General features: G+C 39.2%; 1 protein-coding gene across 1 annotated transcript in view; it reads left to right on the top strand.

Annotated features, from left to right (window-relative positions):
* Window positions 1-7884, top strand: part of ROS1 (ROS proto-oncogene 1, receptor tyrosine kinase) — a 126825-nt gene extending 118941 nt beyond the window's left edge. Inside the window, 1 exon segment of the mRNA XM_071547884.1 lies at window positions 7742-7884. Coding sequence (XP_071403985.1) covers window positions 7742-7884 — 143 coding nt within the window.
* Window positions 7885-14517: the final 6633 nt, after the last annotated feature.

Raw genomic sequence — 14517 nt, 5'->3', positions numbered from 1 at the left:
AAGAGGCTGGAATGTAGGTTGCTGTCCTTTTGGTAGAACAGGCCTGGGATGGATGTAACATGAAAGAATTTTTGTTTCAGTTTCTGCAAGTCCCTGTTTAGCATGTGCCAGCTAAGTATGATCTTTCCCCTCCTGTTAACTTGCTCAGTCTAGGCAAATACTTACTTTCATTGGGATGAAAAATACGTATTCCTAATGTAAAAAACATTATTTTGCTAAGAATTCAGGTTCGGCCACACAGAAGTGGTCACAGATAAAAAGCCATTGCTTCGTTTGTTTGCCAGGAACAAAAGAGACATTCTTAGAAATTACCAAATTGCGGCAAAGGGGAAAATTGATTGAGGCTTCGATGAAATATTTCAGTTTGATTGATAAAAATTTGACAAAATCAGTTTACTACAGAAAATGTGGTTGTATAATGCACTTTCAAGGTGGTCTTAATAATAAGAGTACTCCAATAATGTATGCTGCATTCAGGAAATCTGTTGATGATGGTCACTTTTAAAATCAGACTCCACTCAGCCTATTTATAGTAGCTTAGTAAAATCAAGCCCACTGTGGTAAGCAGGGTAAATCAGAATAGGCAGAGTTTTGGCTCTCAGAGCTCATGCTCAGCATACTCTCTGCCTGAGACTTAGACTTTTCCTCACTAGCTGCCGTGTTCCCTCTTCTGGCTTTTCCCCCTTCTTCCCTTTCCATAGGTTCTGCCCAGCTGCTGCCACCAACCTATTACTGGATTTCCATTAGAATGAGAAGACAAAGCAATTTTTTCATGCTTTCATTCAATGTTTTCATGCTCTAATTCTCCAAATTTCTCCTTAACTTCTCCTTAGGTTCATTTGGTGATTTTCATATAGGGAATGCCCATCAGGAAACAGGATAGCATGAATTTTATTCATCTACATATCATCCTTTCATTTAAATGTATTTAAAAGACTAAACACTTGATAGTTTTTTTACATGTCTCTACAATACTCAATACTTATTTTCCGGTATATTCATAGTTCACCTGGAGGTTACCTCTCTCTTTCCCCAAGTACTGCTTTTATAAGCCCATTAAAATGTTATGCTGTGTACTTAAGGTCCAGAGTCCTGCTGATGTTTTAATGTTGCTGGATTATCTGATCAGGGGCACATGCATGGCAGTTTCCTGTAGGTCTTCAACCTTAAATTGATTCAACAGTTTTTCTACCTGCAGTGTAAGACTCATGCAGTGGACTTCAGTTAAACGTGGGCTCCAGAAGTGAGTTTGATTTAAGCAAGACAAGGCCATTCAGGTTCTAGCTGAGTTGCCAGACTGAAATGCAAGCTCTATTATGACTGTGTTGAAAACAGTTTGGGGCATGGAATACATCTCTGTTTGTAATTTGTAAAACATCGTATAATAATTAAGTGACTTTAAAAATTTGCATTCATTTTTCAGCTTGGACTAAGTGAAGTATTTCTTGTGTTTGTAGTAGTGGTAGAAAGATGACAATTAACACAAGTAATCCAAAAGACTGTTCCATGATGGATTGTCCTGGACAACATTTTCCAAAAATGTTACATGGTCATTGGCCTTTGTGTGTAATGAAACTCCTGTCATGAGCCTCCTGCCAAGAAATGCTTGCTTTCACCGGGTGACCTGGTTCCTAAAGAAAGAGACAAATGTCAAGCAAAGTGAAAAAACATGCCTCAAAATAGTTGTGATACTTAGCCTTACATGGAATTATACATCTTTCAAATTGTCTTAAGTCTTTCCTACTCATAGGTAGCCATACCTTTATCAGGTCCATACGTGCTGTCAGTGCTTTTCAGAAGTGGAAGAGCTGAAAAGCATCAGATTTTCTCTATAACCTTAATGCCAGTGCAGTATGACACACAGATGGCAAATGTGGGTGAACTAATACAGGCAGTATGCCAGTGGTCTGGGCAGCACTCTAACGGGTTAGCATGGGGATGGCAAAAGGGACATATGCTGTGCTATTGCTAGAGTTACCCTTCTAAAGCAGGCATCAAGTGTCAATAAATATGCCTAAGCAATACCAGCACCTCCTGGCACTGCTGCTTTGGAAGGGAGGGAGGGAAACTCAGAGTCTACCAGTCTAGAGTTTTTTCTTCTAGCTTTTACAGGCTTTCCCAGGACATTGATTGTGGACTTAAAGTAGCAGTAAAGATATTTATTTGAGTGAGGGCAGCACTAACCACCTGGAGAAGTGAGACACCAATGGGTTTTGAATTCAATGGGAATTTACTAGTCTGGGACCCTGCCACCAGAGTCCCCATTCATTGCTGAAACATGGCCTGTTTCCCCCCGAGTTACAAGAAGTGCAGTGTGCTAGAAGGATGGCCCAGTATTGCTGTAAAAATAACTGGACCATTTATTTTCAGATAAAAGTTTTTACATTTGCACATACAAGACAGCACTATATTTTTCAGGTTCCAAGGGTGCCCTTTTACAGATGGAAACACCTGTTTGATTTGGCAAACATCTTTGTTGACATCAGACAACTGGATATTAAGCAGCTGGAGCAACTCCTTGCCTTTATGACCCAGGAGGACTATTCTTTCTGGGGCTGCTCCGCACAATCCCTTTTGGACCTATATGGAAAAGATGTCTAATTGCTCAGAAAAAGTAACTCCTCTGGTGAGAGAAGATGCAGGGCAGTTGCATGAGGTCTGGGGTAAAAGACTAGAAGGAAACACATTTGGCCTCAAAATGTTTTTTTAAATGATTTTTAATAATTTTTAAATCCCTAAGCTGGAGATGTTGCTTGAAAACTGTGGGAAGATAAAAGATTTAGAATTTTGTAATGTTTCCTGCTTTTATTTTTCTTTTCAAAGCCAGTCACTCAGAGTATTTATTTTTTCAGAAGTTCAGGTACTTGCTAAAACTGTCACTTGTATTTTTTAAAATCTCTGGGCAAAGCTTTGTACCAAGGAGATTTGATATTAAAATATAGAATCAGCAATTTCATTATTATATGTTGCACTCACTGCTTGCTGAGTAGTGCCTGTTTTCTGTTCCCTATGAAAGGGTCATCAGTTTATTTTCCTAAACCCAACTGTCTTTTAAAAACTATTCCACACACCTCTCTGAATGTAATCACTTGGACAAACGGAAGCTTCTCTAAAGCAGATGTGTTGATAAGAGACATTTTTAAAACCTTGTATCTAGTCTCCTTTGTATTTCGCTGAAATTCAGTAATCCTCTTCCCCACTTAGCTTAGTGAGTGGCTGACCCAAAGCCAGCAGAGGTCAGAGAAAAGGCTTCTTCCAAAAGTGTGAGTGGTTACACCACTGCAGGAAAGGGGGAACTTGGTGGTGTGATAATTTCTTATTTGTACTCTAGACAAATGCTGTTTGATTTCAGACAATGCATGTGAGCTATGATTCTGCAAGTAAATTGATGCTAATACTTTGAATTCAACTGGGGGAAAAAATTCAGATGATATAATAAGAGCTGACATTTGTGTAGACAGATGTGGATAGATATAAGCAACTAAAATGTAAGCACTGCATTTATGCTGTCTGTCTAGGCTGTTTGGCAGTCATCAGAGAGTTGTAGACACATTCAGAGGATGTAAGTATATAAAGGCAAGGATGTGAAATAAGCATCTTCACACAGCAATTCATTCCTCTTTTCTCTCTGTGTTGACTGAAAAGGCAGCCTAGGCAAGGAGCTTAAATTTGACACGTAATACCTGGGTGGTTAAAACTTGGTAAAATGAATCCTGCTTTGTGACCTGGAGGAGGAGAATGCTTTCCCATTTGCGTAGCCTTATTGCATTGCAACAAATGTGGAACTGGTCTTTCTTGGTGCCTTTATATTACAAATTATAACAAATTAGATAAGAATCAGGTTTATATCTGTAATTCCTCAGACAGCTTCTTGGACATAGAGATTTCAGTGCACAGATCTCTAAAAAATCTATGAAAATAAAAAGAAAGGAAGGCAGTCAATGCTTTGAGCAGATTAATGCAAGGAAAGTGTAGGATGAACAAAATTCTCACTTTTAGCACCCTCAGTGTCTGACAGAATAGCAAAGCTTGGTGAGTCACCCTCAAAACATGCAAGATCATATGCTTCATTAGACAGGAAACACAGATATATCTCCACTGATATATAATACAGAGTGGAGTATTAAAACGGATATATATTTGTTCTATTTATATTCTTATTGGCAACATGCAGAAACTGAAACACTGCACCTCCAGCTCCAGGTGGCCATCAGGTATGAGGAAAATACTCTCTCCACACAGCAACTATGTCCTTGGGATAACCAGTATAGCTGAGGCACAGAAGTCTAGTTTCAATAGCCACCTTTTTCAGTCTCAACAAAGATATGTCATCAAGCACTTCTCTTGAATGCATTGGCTGTGGCCATGCCAGTAAGGCAGCCAGTCTCTTCTTTGCTGCGACATACATTGTGTGGCAGTGACAAAGGATAGAGTATGCTTGAGGAAAACAGGAAGATATTAATAAGAAAAAGCAAATGTGGCTGCACTTCTAAATACCTTGCCCTAGAGAAGGTGCTAAGCATCACATGGGATTATGTTACCCAGAATTAGTAATGTCTCAGGCTGGCTACTTAGCTGGTGTAAATTGGAGGCATCCCACTGGTTTCTATGGAGCTTTCTTAATTTATGCTAGCTGAGGATCTGGCCCTAAAATAGCTGTAATAGATGATCAGCATCTCTAGATCATTTCGTTCAGTCTTTATCAATCAGCTTTTCTACTGACATTCTTTTTATTCTTATCCGTTGTCACCTTCTTGAATTTAAATATCAAAACCCCTCATCTGCTTATCAAGACATCACAAAAATTTTCACCCTTCCAGGCAGGACTTCAAAACATGTTGTGAGCCTACAGAGTCTACCAAATAGGCAAGGAAAGACTGCAAACACAGGCAGCACCATGGCTGCTCTGCAACAGAAAGCAGTCAACTGAGATGCTGAGACTGGGAAAGGGGAAGCACAGATTTTATCAGGTTAGGGCCAGTCTCCTCAGAGGAGGCTAAGCAAGCAAACTTTATTCCTCTTTAGTATGAGTCAGACTATCATAGTTTCTTGTGTCAATTAGTGTGTGGCTCTCTAGAGTAAGCTTCTGCCTACCCCTCAAGAGATATGTTGTAATTAATTTAGCTGCAGTTTGGCTCAGATGTGCTTTATACACAAGCTTTAAACACAAGCTTTAAGCACAGCACTACTAGGAAAAGTGTCCCACAAGGTCAAAGTTACATGCATTTAGGACCTGAGACATGTCTGTGCATGTACAATGCTGAGCTGTGAACTTGTCATTTTAGCTGTTGGAAGCAGCCTACCTGAGACAGCACAGAGATCAGTGGGAACCTGCTTCCTAGCAGAGTACTTCTCAGCCTTTACAAAGCTCTGGACTGACTATGGGTAACTCTACACTATGCAGCAGCTCACAGTGTAGACAACCCCTCAGAATTTAAGCATTTGGAGTTGACTCCCCAGCACGACTCCAGATTCCATGGAGGTGTTCTTTGGATGTCTCCTCTTGGGGTGTTTTGTTGACTCAGCCAGGCTTTGCTTGTGAAATCTGAGGGGATCACATCACATGGTTTATCCTGCATTTACTCACGTATAATCCAGCATGACTATACATCAATCAACTAATTTTAGCAATGTTAAAACTGAAAAGAAAATAATGATATCTCATAAATGTAACTGGCCTGCCTCCCCACTCCAGTTTCTCTCTATCTTCCTTCAATTTCTTAACACTTTTTGAAACGAGCTTCCAAAGATTATTCAGAATTCTCTGAATTGGCTTATGGCTTCCCAGCGTCTGGTGTGCTTCTAGCCCTCATATTTCTATGACAATTTCACAACGTATCATGATTTTTTTCTTCAATTGCTCATTTTCAGTATTTTCTGTCTCCATTCTTCCTTTTGCTCCAACTCAAAATAATTTGCTTGCTTTGCTGACTTACACAACAGTCAAGCATTGAACCATATAACTTGAGATCTTCATGTAGTTTCTTTGAGTTGTACTAAACTCAAAGTGGTGCTAAACTTTCACTGGCACCAAAGACTGCACTAAATAGTGAAGGAAAGGGCATTTACAGTCAAAAATATCATTGTGAAAGTAGCAAAGTATCTTATACATGTCATGTCATAGGAGAAAGGTCATCAACAACATATTCTTCTTCTGTCTTTGGATATTATAATATTCTGCAAAAATAGGCTTTCTTGCTTATTGCATTCCCGAAGTTCAAAAAGTAAAGCCAAGGCAAGGTGTTTGATTCGTTAGCTCTTTTTCTCTGTAATGAGAAACACAGTGGTGCATAGGCTGAAAAAGGATTATAATATTTTATATATTCTGTGGTTCTTCAGACTTGTTGGGGAAAGAATTAGTAATGTATCTATATATCTAGTAAAAATATCTCAGTGACCTCATACTCACATTTGTGTAAACATCACCTCATCAGTTCCAGATACTTATACAGGAAACAAATCTGAATGCTCCTCTAGTGTTCTATACTTAGGCAGGTCAGCCGGCATATGTCTGGTCTGTAAATACCCAGTTTTACTTGAGTCCTTATTTTAAGGTTTCCTTCTTAAGAGTTTGCTGTAAATGTGCCCTCAGCATTTGCTTGTGTGCCTTTTCCAAAGCAACTTACCCCTGAGGGGTCCCATTAAAAGCTTTATTAAACAAAAAACAAAGAAGAGCTGAACTGATTGGTAAAGGCTTAGTCGGGGTTGAATTACTAAATATTGCCATAATAGCCCTGAACCGACGAAGTGAGTATCAAATGATTTTTCGTTGCTGTCAGTCACTGTGGTATGTGACCAGAGTTTGTTCTATGTCCTAAACCCCATCTTGCTAACAGGTTTATAAAAAATTATCAAATTCTGTTTCAGACTTTTCCTGGTAATATTACCTAATGGACTCCAGCACGCGAAACACATTTTTGAATTTATAGCTTAGGGAGTTGTGTGATTATAGTGACATAATAAATTGTATGTTGCTTGGTGGAACAGCACAATGCTTGTGATTCCTTTGAACAGATAACCCTGAATGTCACATGTTTAATTTTTCAGTTATGAAGTAAAATAAGGAGGGATTGTAATAAAAGAAGGCATGTTACAAAAATAAATGCAGAAACACTTATAACTTGAGCATTTAGTTAACTATTTTTATATTTTTAAAATATATATTCCCTGCAACAGATTTCAAGCAATGGTGTGTATATGAACTGCATCAGATTAAGGAAAAATAGAAAGTTTCTAAAAATGTAAAAAACACAATGGATTGCCAAGTTTAAGCTGCTAGAAAGACAGAACACCACAAGTCCTCTAGAGAGACAATATATAAAGATTTAGTAGATATAAAACTGCCTATGTTACAGGACTCTTTAGCAGTATTATTAGCAAGGTTACTACGAAGGTACAGATTAAACTCACTTTGGATTTATGCACTCTATCTCTACAATGAAAAGAAGCAAGTCATGTATTCATAACTGCATTGCTGTTATTGAATGTATGAATTCTGATGACCAAAATTACCCAAGTGATTTGCCTAAAGTTCTAATCCACACTGGCACTAGCAGAAAATAAATTTAAATCATCAGTCACTCCTCATGTGGTCACTCAAACAAGTTTCTCCTGTTGTTTGATTTTGTTTCCTTTCTAATACTACATGTATATTACTGATCTATTGCATTTTATTTACTTTTCCTTTTCTTCTTTTCTTCTTTGTTTGTTTGTTTGTTTGTTTGTTTGTCTGTTAATGCAGATAATGCTATTCCATGTGCAGATTCAGACAGTATTCTTTCAGCCACACTAATGGAAACAAGGAATCAAGAGGGCTTAAATTATTTGGTATTTGTCAAAGGCAACCAAGATCAAGGAAACATCAATTCTGCTGAACTTAATTAAGTCTGCTTCCCCCTGTTTAAAATAGAGAGACTGAAAGAAGAGAAAAACTCTTCCAAAGAAGACGTAAGACAAGGAAAATATTCTGCACATTGTCATACTTACAGAGGTGTCTAAAAAAAACCCAGTAACTTTTAAACAAAGCTACCAGTAATAAGGTACTGAATGATGTATGGCAGAATAAGACAATTACGTATCATTTGATTATCCACGTTATGATTTGAGTGTTTCACAGGGAACAGTTTAAGTAATAAAATGTGTATTAGACAGTAAGTGATTTTACTGAGGTATTGATTAGACTTATGCAATCACATATGCCTCAGGCATAGGCAGTCCTTCAAAAAAGGGAGTACTGGTGTGCTGTTTCAAAGAGCAAGCCAGCCTGTTCGTGAAAAAAAAGCAGTTGAAGTCTAGCTGTGCTGTACACAAACAAGATTTTAAAAATTGAAAAAACAATATAAACACTGATCTCCAAATCAGAAAGCTATTGATGAAAGGTGACTATGTTGACCACTGCTGCAGATGGTCTGTTTCACTATTTATTTAAACAAATGCAATCACCTTGTGTACTAAGTTGCACAGCAAATGATCTGTGAATCTGGACAGTCCTCTTTTCTTACATTTCTTTTCCTTTCTCTTTTCAATGGTCATCATCCTTGCTTATTTTTTATTAGATTGGGTGAAGGGAGATGCTTTTCCCTGGTGTGTTTGGAGATAAGCAATAAGCTTTTTGGAACCTTTCATCATGAGCAATAGTTTGCAAATTATGCGGAGCTAGTAACTGACATCTTTCAGAAGGCTAAAAAAATGCTATGATTTTATGCAAACATTTGGTAATGTGGCACACTGGAGAGTAGTAAAAGCACTATGTGATGTCAGAATGTATACATCTGCAAGATGCAACTCCACTGAAATCAAGCTTCCAAAGTTTCTCAAATGAAGATTCAACACAGATGAACAAGAAATTTGGAGTTTGACCATTTTACTCAAATTAAATAGAAATTGAGATATTTTGAATTAGGATTCTTCAAAGTTCCTGACAAAGCCCCTTTAAGCATTTTATATTTATATAAATATTTTTCCTTCATCTACAAATCAGTGTGAAATACAGATTTGCTAATAACAATTGCAGCACTTTGCTATTCTCACCAGACTGAGTGACAAATAAACAAATAAACACTGTATTATGATTTCTTCCTCTTCAAGTGTTTCTTGATTGATTGTACAGCCATTCCTTCCATTTCAATAATTTAAAAATTACTGATGTTTACCAACCTGTACCACGAGTAAGCCAGAAACCAGCAGGATCCCAGTTCTCTAGTCACCGCACCTGGATGTCTTCATATGCATGTGTAATTCCACTTGACTCAAAAAGACCGATGAGTCAGCATGCCACAAACAAAGGTTTTGAAAAACAACAGGACTTCATATGATTTTTTTTCTGGAGGAGAAGTCTTAAATCCTGCTAAAATTTTGTCTAGGCAACACCTTTCACAGGCCTCGTGAGTGCCTGTGATGTGATATCCCAAGTGGATTTAGCTTTGTGTAGGTCTGTATTAGAAAAGAATCATGGAAGAGCCTAACCAACATGTGTAAACTGGGAGAGTGGACAAGGTGAGCACTGGTGATAGACAGCAGTCAGGAGTAATGCCCTTCAGGTATAGTGACAAATATCCAAAGTGGCACAGAAAGAAAAGAGGAAAGATAATTCTTGCTTTGTTCACATCTTGTAAGTGTTGCAAGACAAGGCTAGTTTTAGTGAAGCATTTATCACAGCATGATGAGGAAAAAAGTGTCAAGTTTAATAATACACTGCCAATAAATGAAATCTTAGGATATTGACCAGTGACCTAAGCCTTTTGCACCTAATACTATGAAAAATGTATTGAACAGGATAAACCCCAAATTTATCAGTTGATATCTAAGGATCCTGATCTATAACTTGCTGAATTCAGGGGAAGACATAATACCTAACCTTTCCAAAACTGCAGTCATCTGATTCATGCTCAGTGATACAGTGTGAGCTGTGAGCATGGCCCTGCTCATACACTGGGCCTAACCCCCTCCACTGTCTGTCTCTCATTTTCTTGCCTTACAGAAGTAAGTATGCAAATGCAACTATTTCACTGAGTTATGGTAAAGCTGAAATTGATGTATGGAAACAACTTCATTTGCATCCACCCATGATGCTACTTGAAAAGAGTTTCTAAATCCCTCATCTTTTTGTGTCACCCTTCTCTTTACACATTCACATTTTTCTTATCGATACTTATTCACTATTAGGAGGTCACCTCTCACCTTCAAGAAGGGCCTGATGGTACCTTCCATAGATGCCTTTGGACACAGTAGGGGGGACACACATATAAGAGGTGATAAGGATGAGACACTTCTAGTATATTCTTTCTTGGGCAGGAAAATGAATACTACCTGGCCTGTGTTTGTCTCTGATTCTTGGTACCTCCTTCTGTGGCAGATTGAGAGAAAGAGTCAAGAAATCTTTGAGTTCAAGTGTCTTGACTTTCCAACTTATAGGTTTTACATAAGTATATATGAGTTTTAGGGTAATAATGGCATTTAAAGACAATATGAGTTTAGAGAAGAAAAGAATCCTGACATACCAGAAAGGTTGTGAGATAAGGGTACAAGTGAAGCAGTTGTGATCACGCTTGTGTAATGCACTTCTAAGAGACTCATCTTCAAGAATACAGACAATAACTTGCATTCTTAGTTTCTTCTTTTAAGGCGTACAGTTAGACTGAGTCTAGGTTGTGACATCTGTGTAGTAACAGAAATCCTTTCAGGATTCCTTTAAAAGCTACAGGAAGACACCTAAATAAGAGGAGAAATCTGTCCTGGGAAGTTTCCCTCTACAAGAACTATAGTAAGCAGAAAGTGATATCTGAACTCTGAATCATAAATGCATAGGGATCAGCAATTCCAAAAGCTTCTGAACAAAAGCATCTTTCTCGGGCTATTGTAAGGTACATGAACCCAATCTTCAGCTGCTGTAAATCAAGTTAAGTATGTAAAGCTGAGCTGATGCACAGCATTAGGGAAACTGCCTCCAAGTCTTCATCTTAGATTTGGCCTGAGACAGGTAGACTTATGCCCAGCCAGTTCCTGAACAAAGAGTTAATCTCCTTAAATTCCTCCTCTCTATTTTGTTGCTGAGCATGACACTATATGGCATGGAATATCTCTTTGGTTAATTTGAGGTATCTTCCTGGTTGTGTCCCTCTGCCAAACTCTTGTGCACGCTCAGTCTATTCACTGGGAAAGGAGCACAATGTGAAGCAGAGAAGGCTGTGACTGTGCAGGCACTTTTCAGCAATTACTAAAATATTACTCTCTTATTAGTGTTGTTTTCATTGCAAATCTAAAACACAACACAAGACAAGCTGCTATGAAGAATATTAATTCCCAACACAGTACAGTCTCCAACCTGATGGGTAACAGGAGAGGTGTGCCCCCAGGTGCTGAGCAGAGGATGCCCTAGGGAGGTCTCCAGGTCACAGATAGTTACTGTCTCAGGCTCTTTCTTGTTCCTTGATGCCAGCACAGACAATTGGTGAGATCACTGAGCAACAATGGTGAGCATGATGCACACATGATACCACATATACAACCCACGAGTAATGGGCTCTGACTGTGCTGGCCATGATTGAACTCTAAGCTGTGCTTGGACAGACATGGACATACTTTGTGTCTTTAGTAGGCTTACTTAGTCCTTCAACTGCAGGCTTCACATTCATATGAACAAAGGAAAAGTATTCTACAGATACCTATGATTAGTATTTGCTACAACCTGACACAAATCCTGTGGTGATTAATTAATGTTTGTAAATTATTTTGTAATTGTGAAGGACCAGGGCAGATGCTACTTATTCACTGAGGCAGTGTTTTCAGTGGCATCAATTCTAGGTCTCCTATCTTCAATCCTGAAAATAGATGTTAAAGAAAAGAATATCTGTAAAATAGCCTGTTAGTAATTGAAAAGTTCTAATTCACCTTTGCTTCTTTTAATGCATTCTTGAAATTTTTTGTTATATACACACTCTGGAGTGAGTCACAGGAGCTTCCATACCAGGTGGATTTTTCAAAGGATGATGGCTCTATTTATAATGACACTTGGAAATTCTAACTGACATTATGTTTGAACTCTAAAAAATAACTACAAACACAGGATATCAAAGTCAAATGAAGATGTCAAAATATTGCCGTTATTTCCACTGACATGACTGATACTGTTGTATAAAATAACCTTTTTCATAATGTGTTAATTTCTTTATGTCACATATTTGGAGGATGTTCATCACTGCCTTCTGTCTTTTATGGTAAGAACAAAGCAGTAAAATAGCCACTCTCTGGATATTAATGCCTTTTGCAATGCTGTTGACATAGATGGATTTACTTTTAGAAACAGAACAGAATAGAATCATTTAGGTTGGAAAAGACCTCTGAGATCATTGAGTCCAACCTTTAACCCAGCACTACCAAGGCCACCACTAAACCATGTCCCTAAGTCACACATCTGTACATGTTTTAAGTACCTCCAGTGATGGTGACTCCACCACTTCCCTGAGCAGCCTGTTCCAATGCTTGACAGCACTTTCTGAGAGAAATCTTCCCCAAAATTTGGTCTAGGCCTCCTCTGGTGCAACCTGAGGTTTTTTCCTCTTGTCCTGTTTCTTGTTACTTGGGAGACTGACTCCCATATTCTTACAATCTCCATTCAGGTAGTTATAGAGAATGATAAAGTCCCTCTTAAGCCTCCAGTCTAAACAACCCCATTTCCCTCAGTTGCTCCTCAGAAGACTTCTGCTCCAGACCTTCACCAGCTCTGATGTCCTTCACAGAATCACAGAATCATTAATGTTGTAAAAGACCTCCAAGATCATCGAGTCCAACTTTGATCGATCACCATTTTGTCAGCTAAACCCTAGCACCAAGTGCCATGTCCAGTCATTCCTTGAACACCTCCAGAGATGGTGACTGCACCACCTCAGCAGTCCATTTCAATGCTTGATAACCCTTTCCACTAAGAAATTCTTCCTAATGTCCAACCTGAAACTGCCCTGACACAGCTTGAGGCTTTGTCCTCTTGTCCTGTCACTAGTTGCCTGGGAAATATTGACCCATGTCACTACAGTCTCCTTTCAAGTAATTGTAGAGGGTGATAAGGTCTCCCTTTCTTCTAGCCTAAACAACCCCAGCTCCCTCAGCTGCTCCTCATAGGACTTATTGTCTAGACCCTTCATCAGCTTCATTCCCCTTCTCTGGACTCACCCCAGCACCTCAATGTTCTTCTTGTAGTGAAAGGCCTAGAACTGAACACAGAACTCAAGGTGTGGCCTCATCAGTGCCGCATACAGGGAACGATCACTGCCCTGGTCCTGTTTGCCTCATTATTTCTGGTATGAGCCTGGATGCCATTGGCCTTCTTGGCCACCTGGGCACATTGCTGGCTCATGTCCAGCTGCTGTCGACCAGCACCCCCAGGTCCTTTTCCACTGAGACACTTTCCAGTCACTCTTCCCTCTGCCTGTAGCACTGCATAGGGTTATTGTGACCCAAGTTCAGGACCAGACACCTTGCCTTGTTGAACCTCATACTATTGGCACCAGCCCATTGGTCCAGCCTGTCCAGATTCATTTCCGGAGCCTTCCTGCCTTCCAAGAGATCAACACTCCCACCCAGCTTGGTGTCATCTGCAAACTGACTGAGGGAGCACTCAATCCCCTTGTCCAGATCATTGACAAAGATGTTAAGCGGGGCTGGCTCCAAAACTGAGCCTTGGGGAATATCACTAGTGACCAGCTGCCAGCTGGATGTGGCAGCATACACCATCACTCCCTGGGCCTGGCCATTGAGCCAGTTTTTTACCCAGAAAACACTGCACCCATCCAAGCCAGGAGTAGCCAGGAGAACACTATGGGAAACAGTGTCAAAGGCTTTACTGAAGTCCAGGTAGACAACATCCTTTGCCTTTCCCTCATCTACTAAGTGGGTCATTTTGTCACAGAAGGAGATCAGGTTGGTCAAGCAAGATCTGCCTTTTGTAAATCCATGCTTCCTGAGCCTGATCCCCTAGTTGTACTGCACGTGCCATGCAATGGCATTCAAGGAGATCTGCTTCATTCAGATCTTTCGGGGAATCTTTCTGAAATAACTACCTGTCCCTATACAGAAATTAACTTCTGGGGAAAACTTATACTAAAACCTCTTGAGCGTTTTTTTTATTCAATTTTATGTTATGAGTAAAATACATGATCTTGATGGAACCAACATAAGAAACACTTGACAACATGATGAGAGCTCCAAATGCCTTGTTGCTACCATGTTTGCTCAGTTGTGTTTTGGCTCAAATTGCAGAGTCCTGCAACTCCAAAGTAGAATATATGTTTTGGAGGCCTGAGAAGCAATAAAAGATATGTGAGCAGTAAGATGGTTTCTAAAAAACAGGCCTATATGCAAGCAGGTTGGACTGTAAGTAAAATTTTATGACTGTTACTCCGAGGACTATGCAAATATAAAAGTTGCAAATTCTTATCTGATCTATACCTTTTTTAAAAATTGCAAGAGTTGCAGGTTAAGTGGCTAAGCAAAATCATAAAGTGCCCTTGGAAATAGACTCCC

Source organism: Pithys albifrons, chromosome 2 (genome assembly GCF_047495875.1).
Source record: "Pithys albifrons albifrons isolate INPA30051 chromosome 2, PitAlb_v1, whole genome shotgun sequence".
In the NCBI taxonomy this organism is placed as follows: Eukaryota; Metazoa; Chordata; class Aves; order Passeriformes; family Thamnophilidae; genus Pithys; species Pithys albifrons.
The sequence above is the reverse complement of the archived record's forward strand: the minus strand, read 5'-3'. Positions and strand labels throughout refer to the sequence as shown.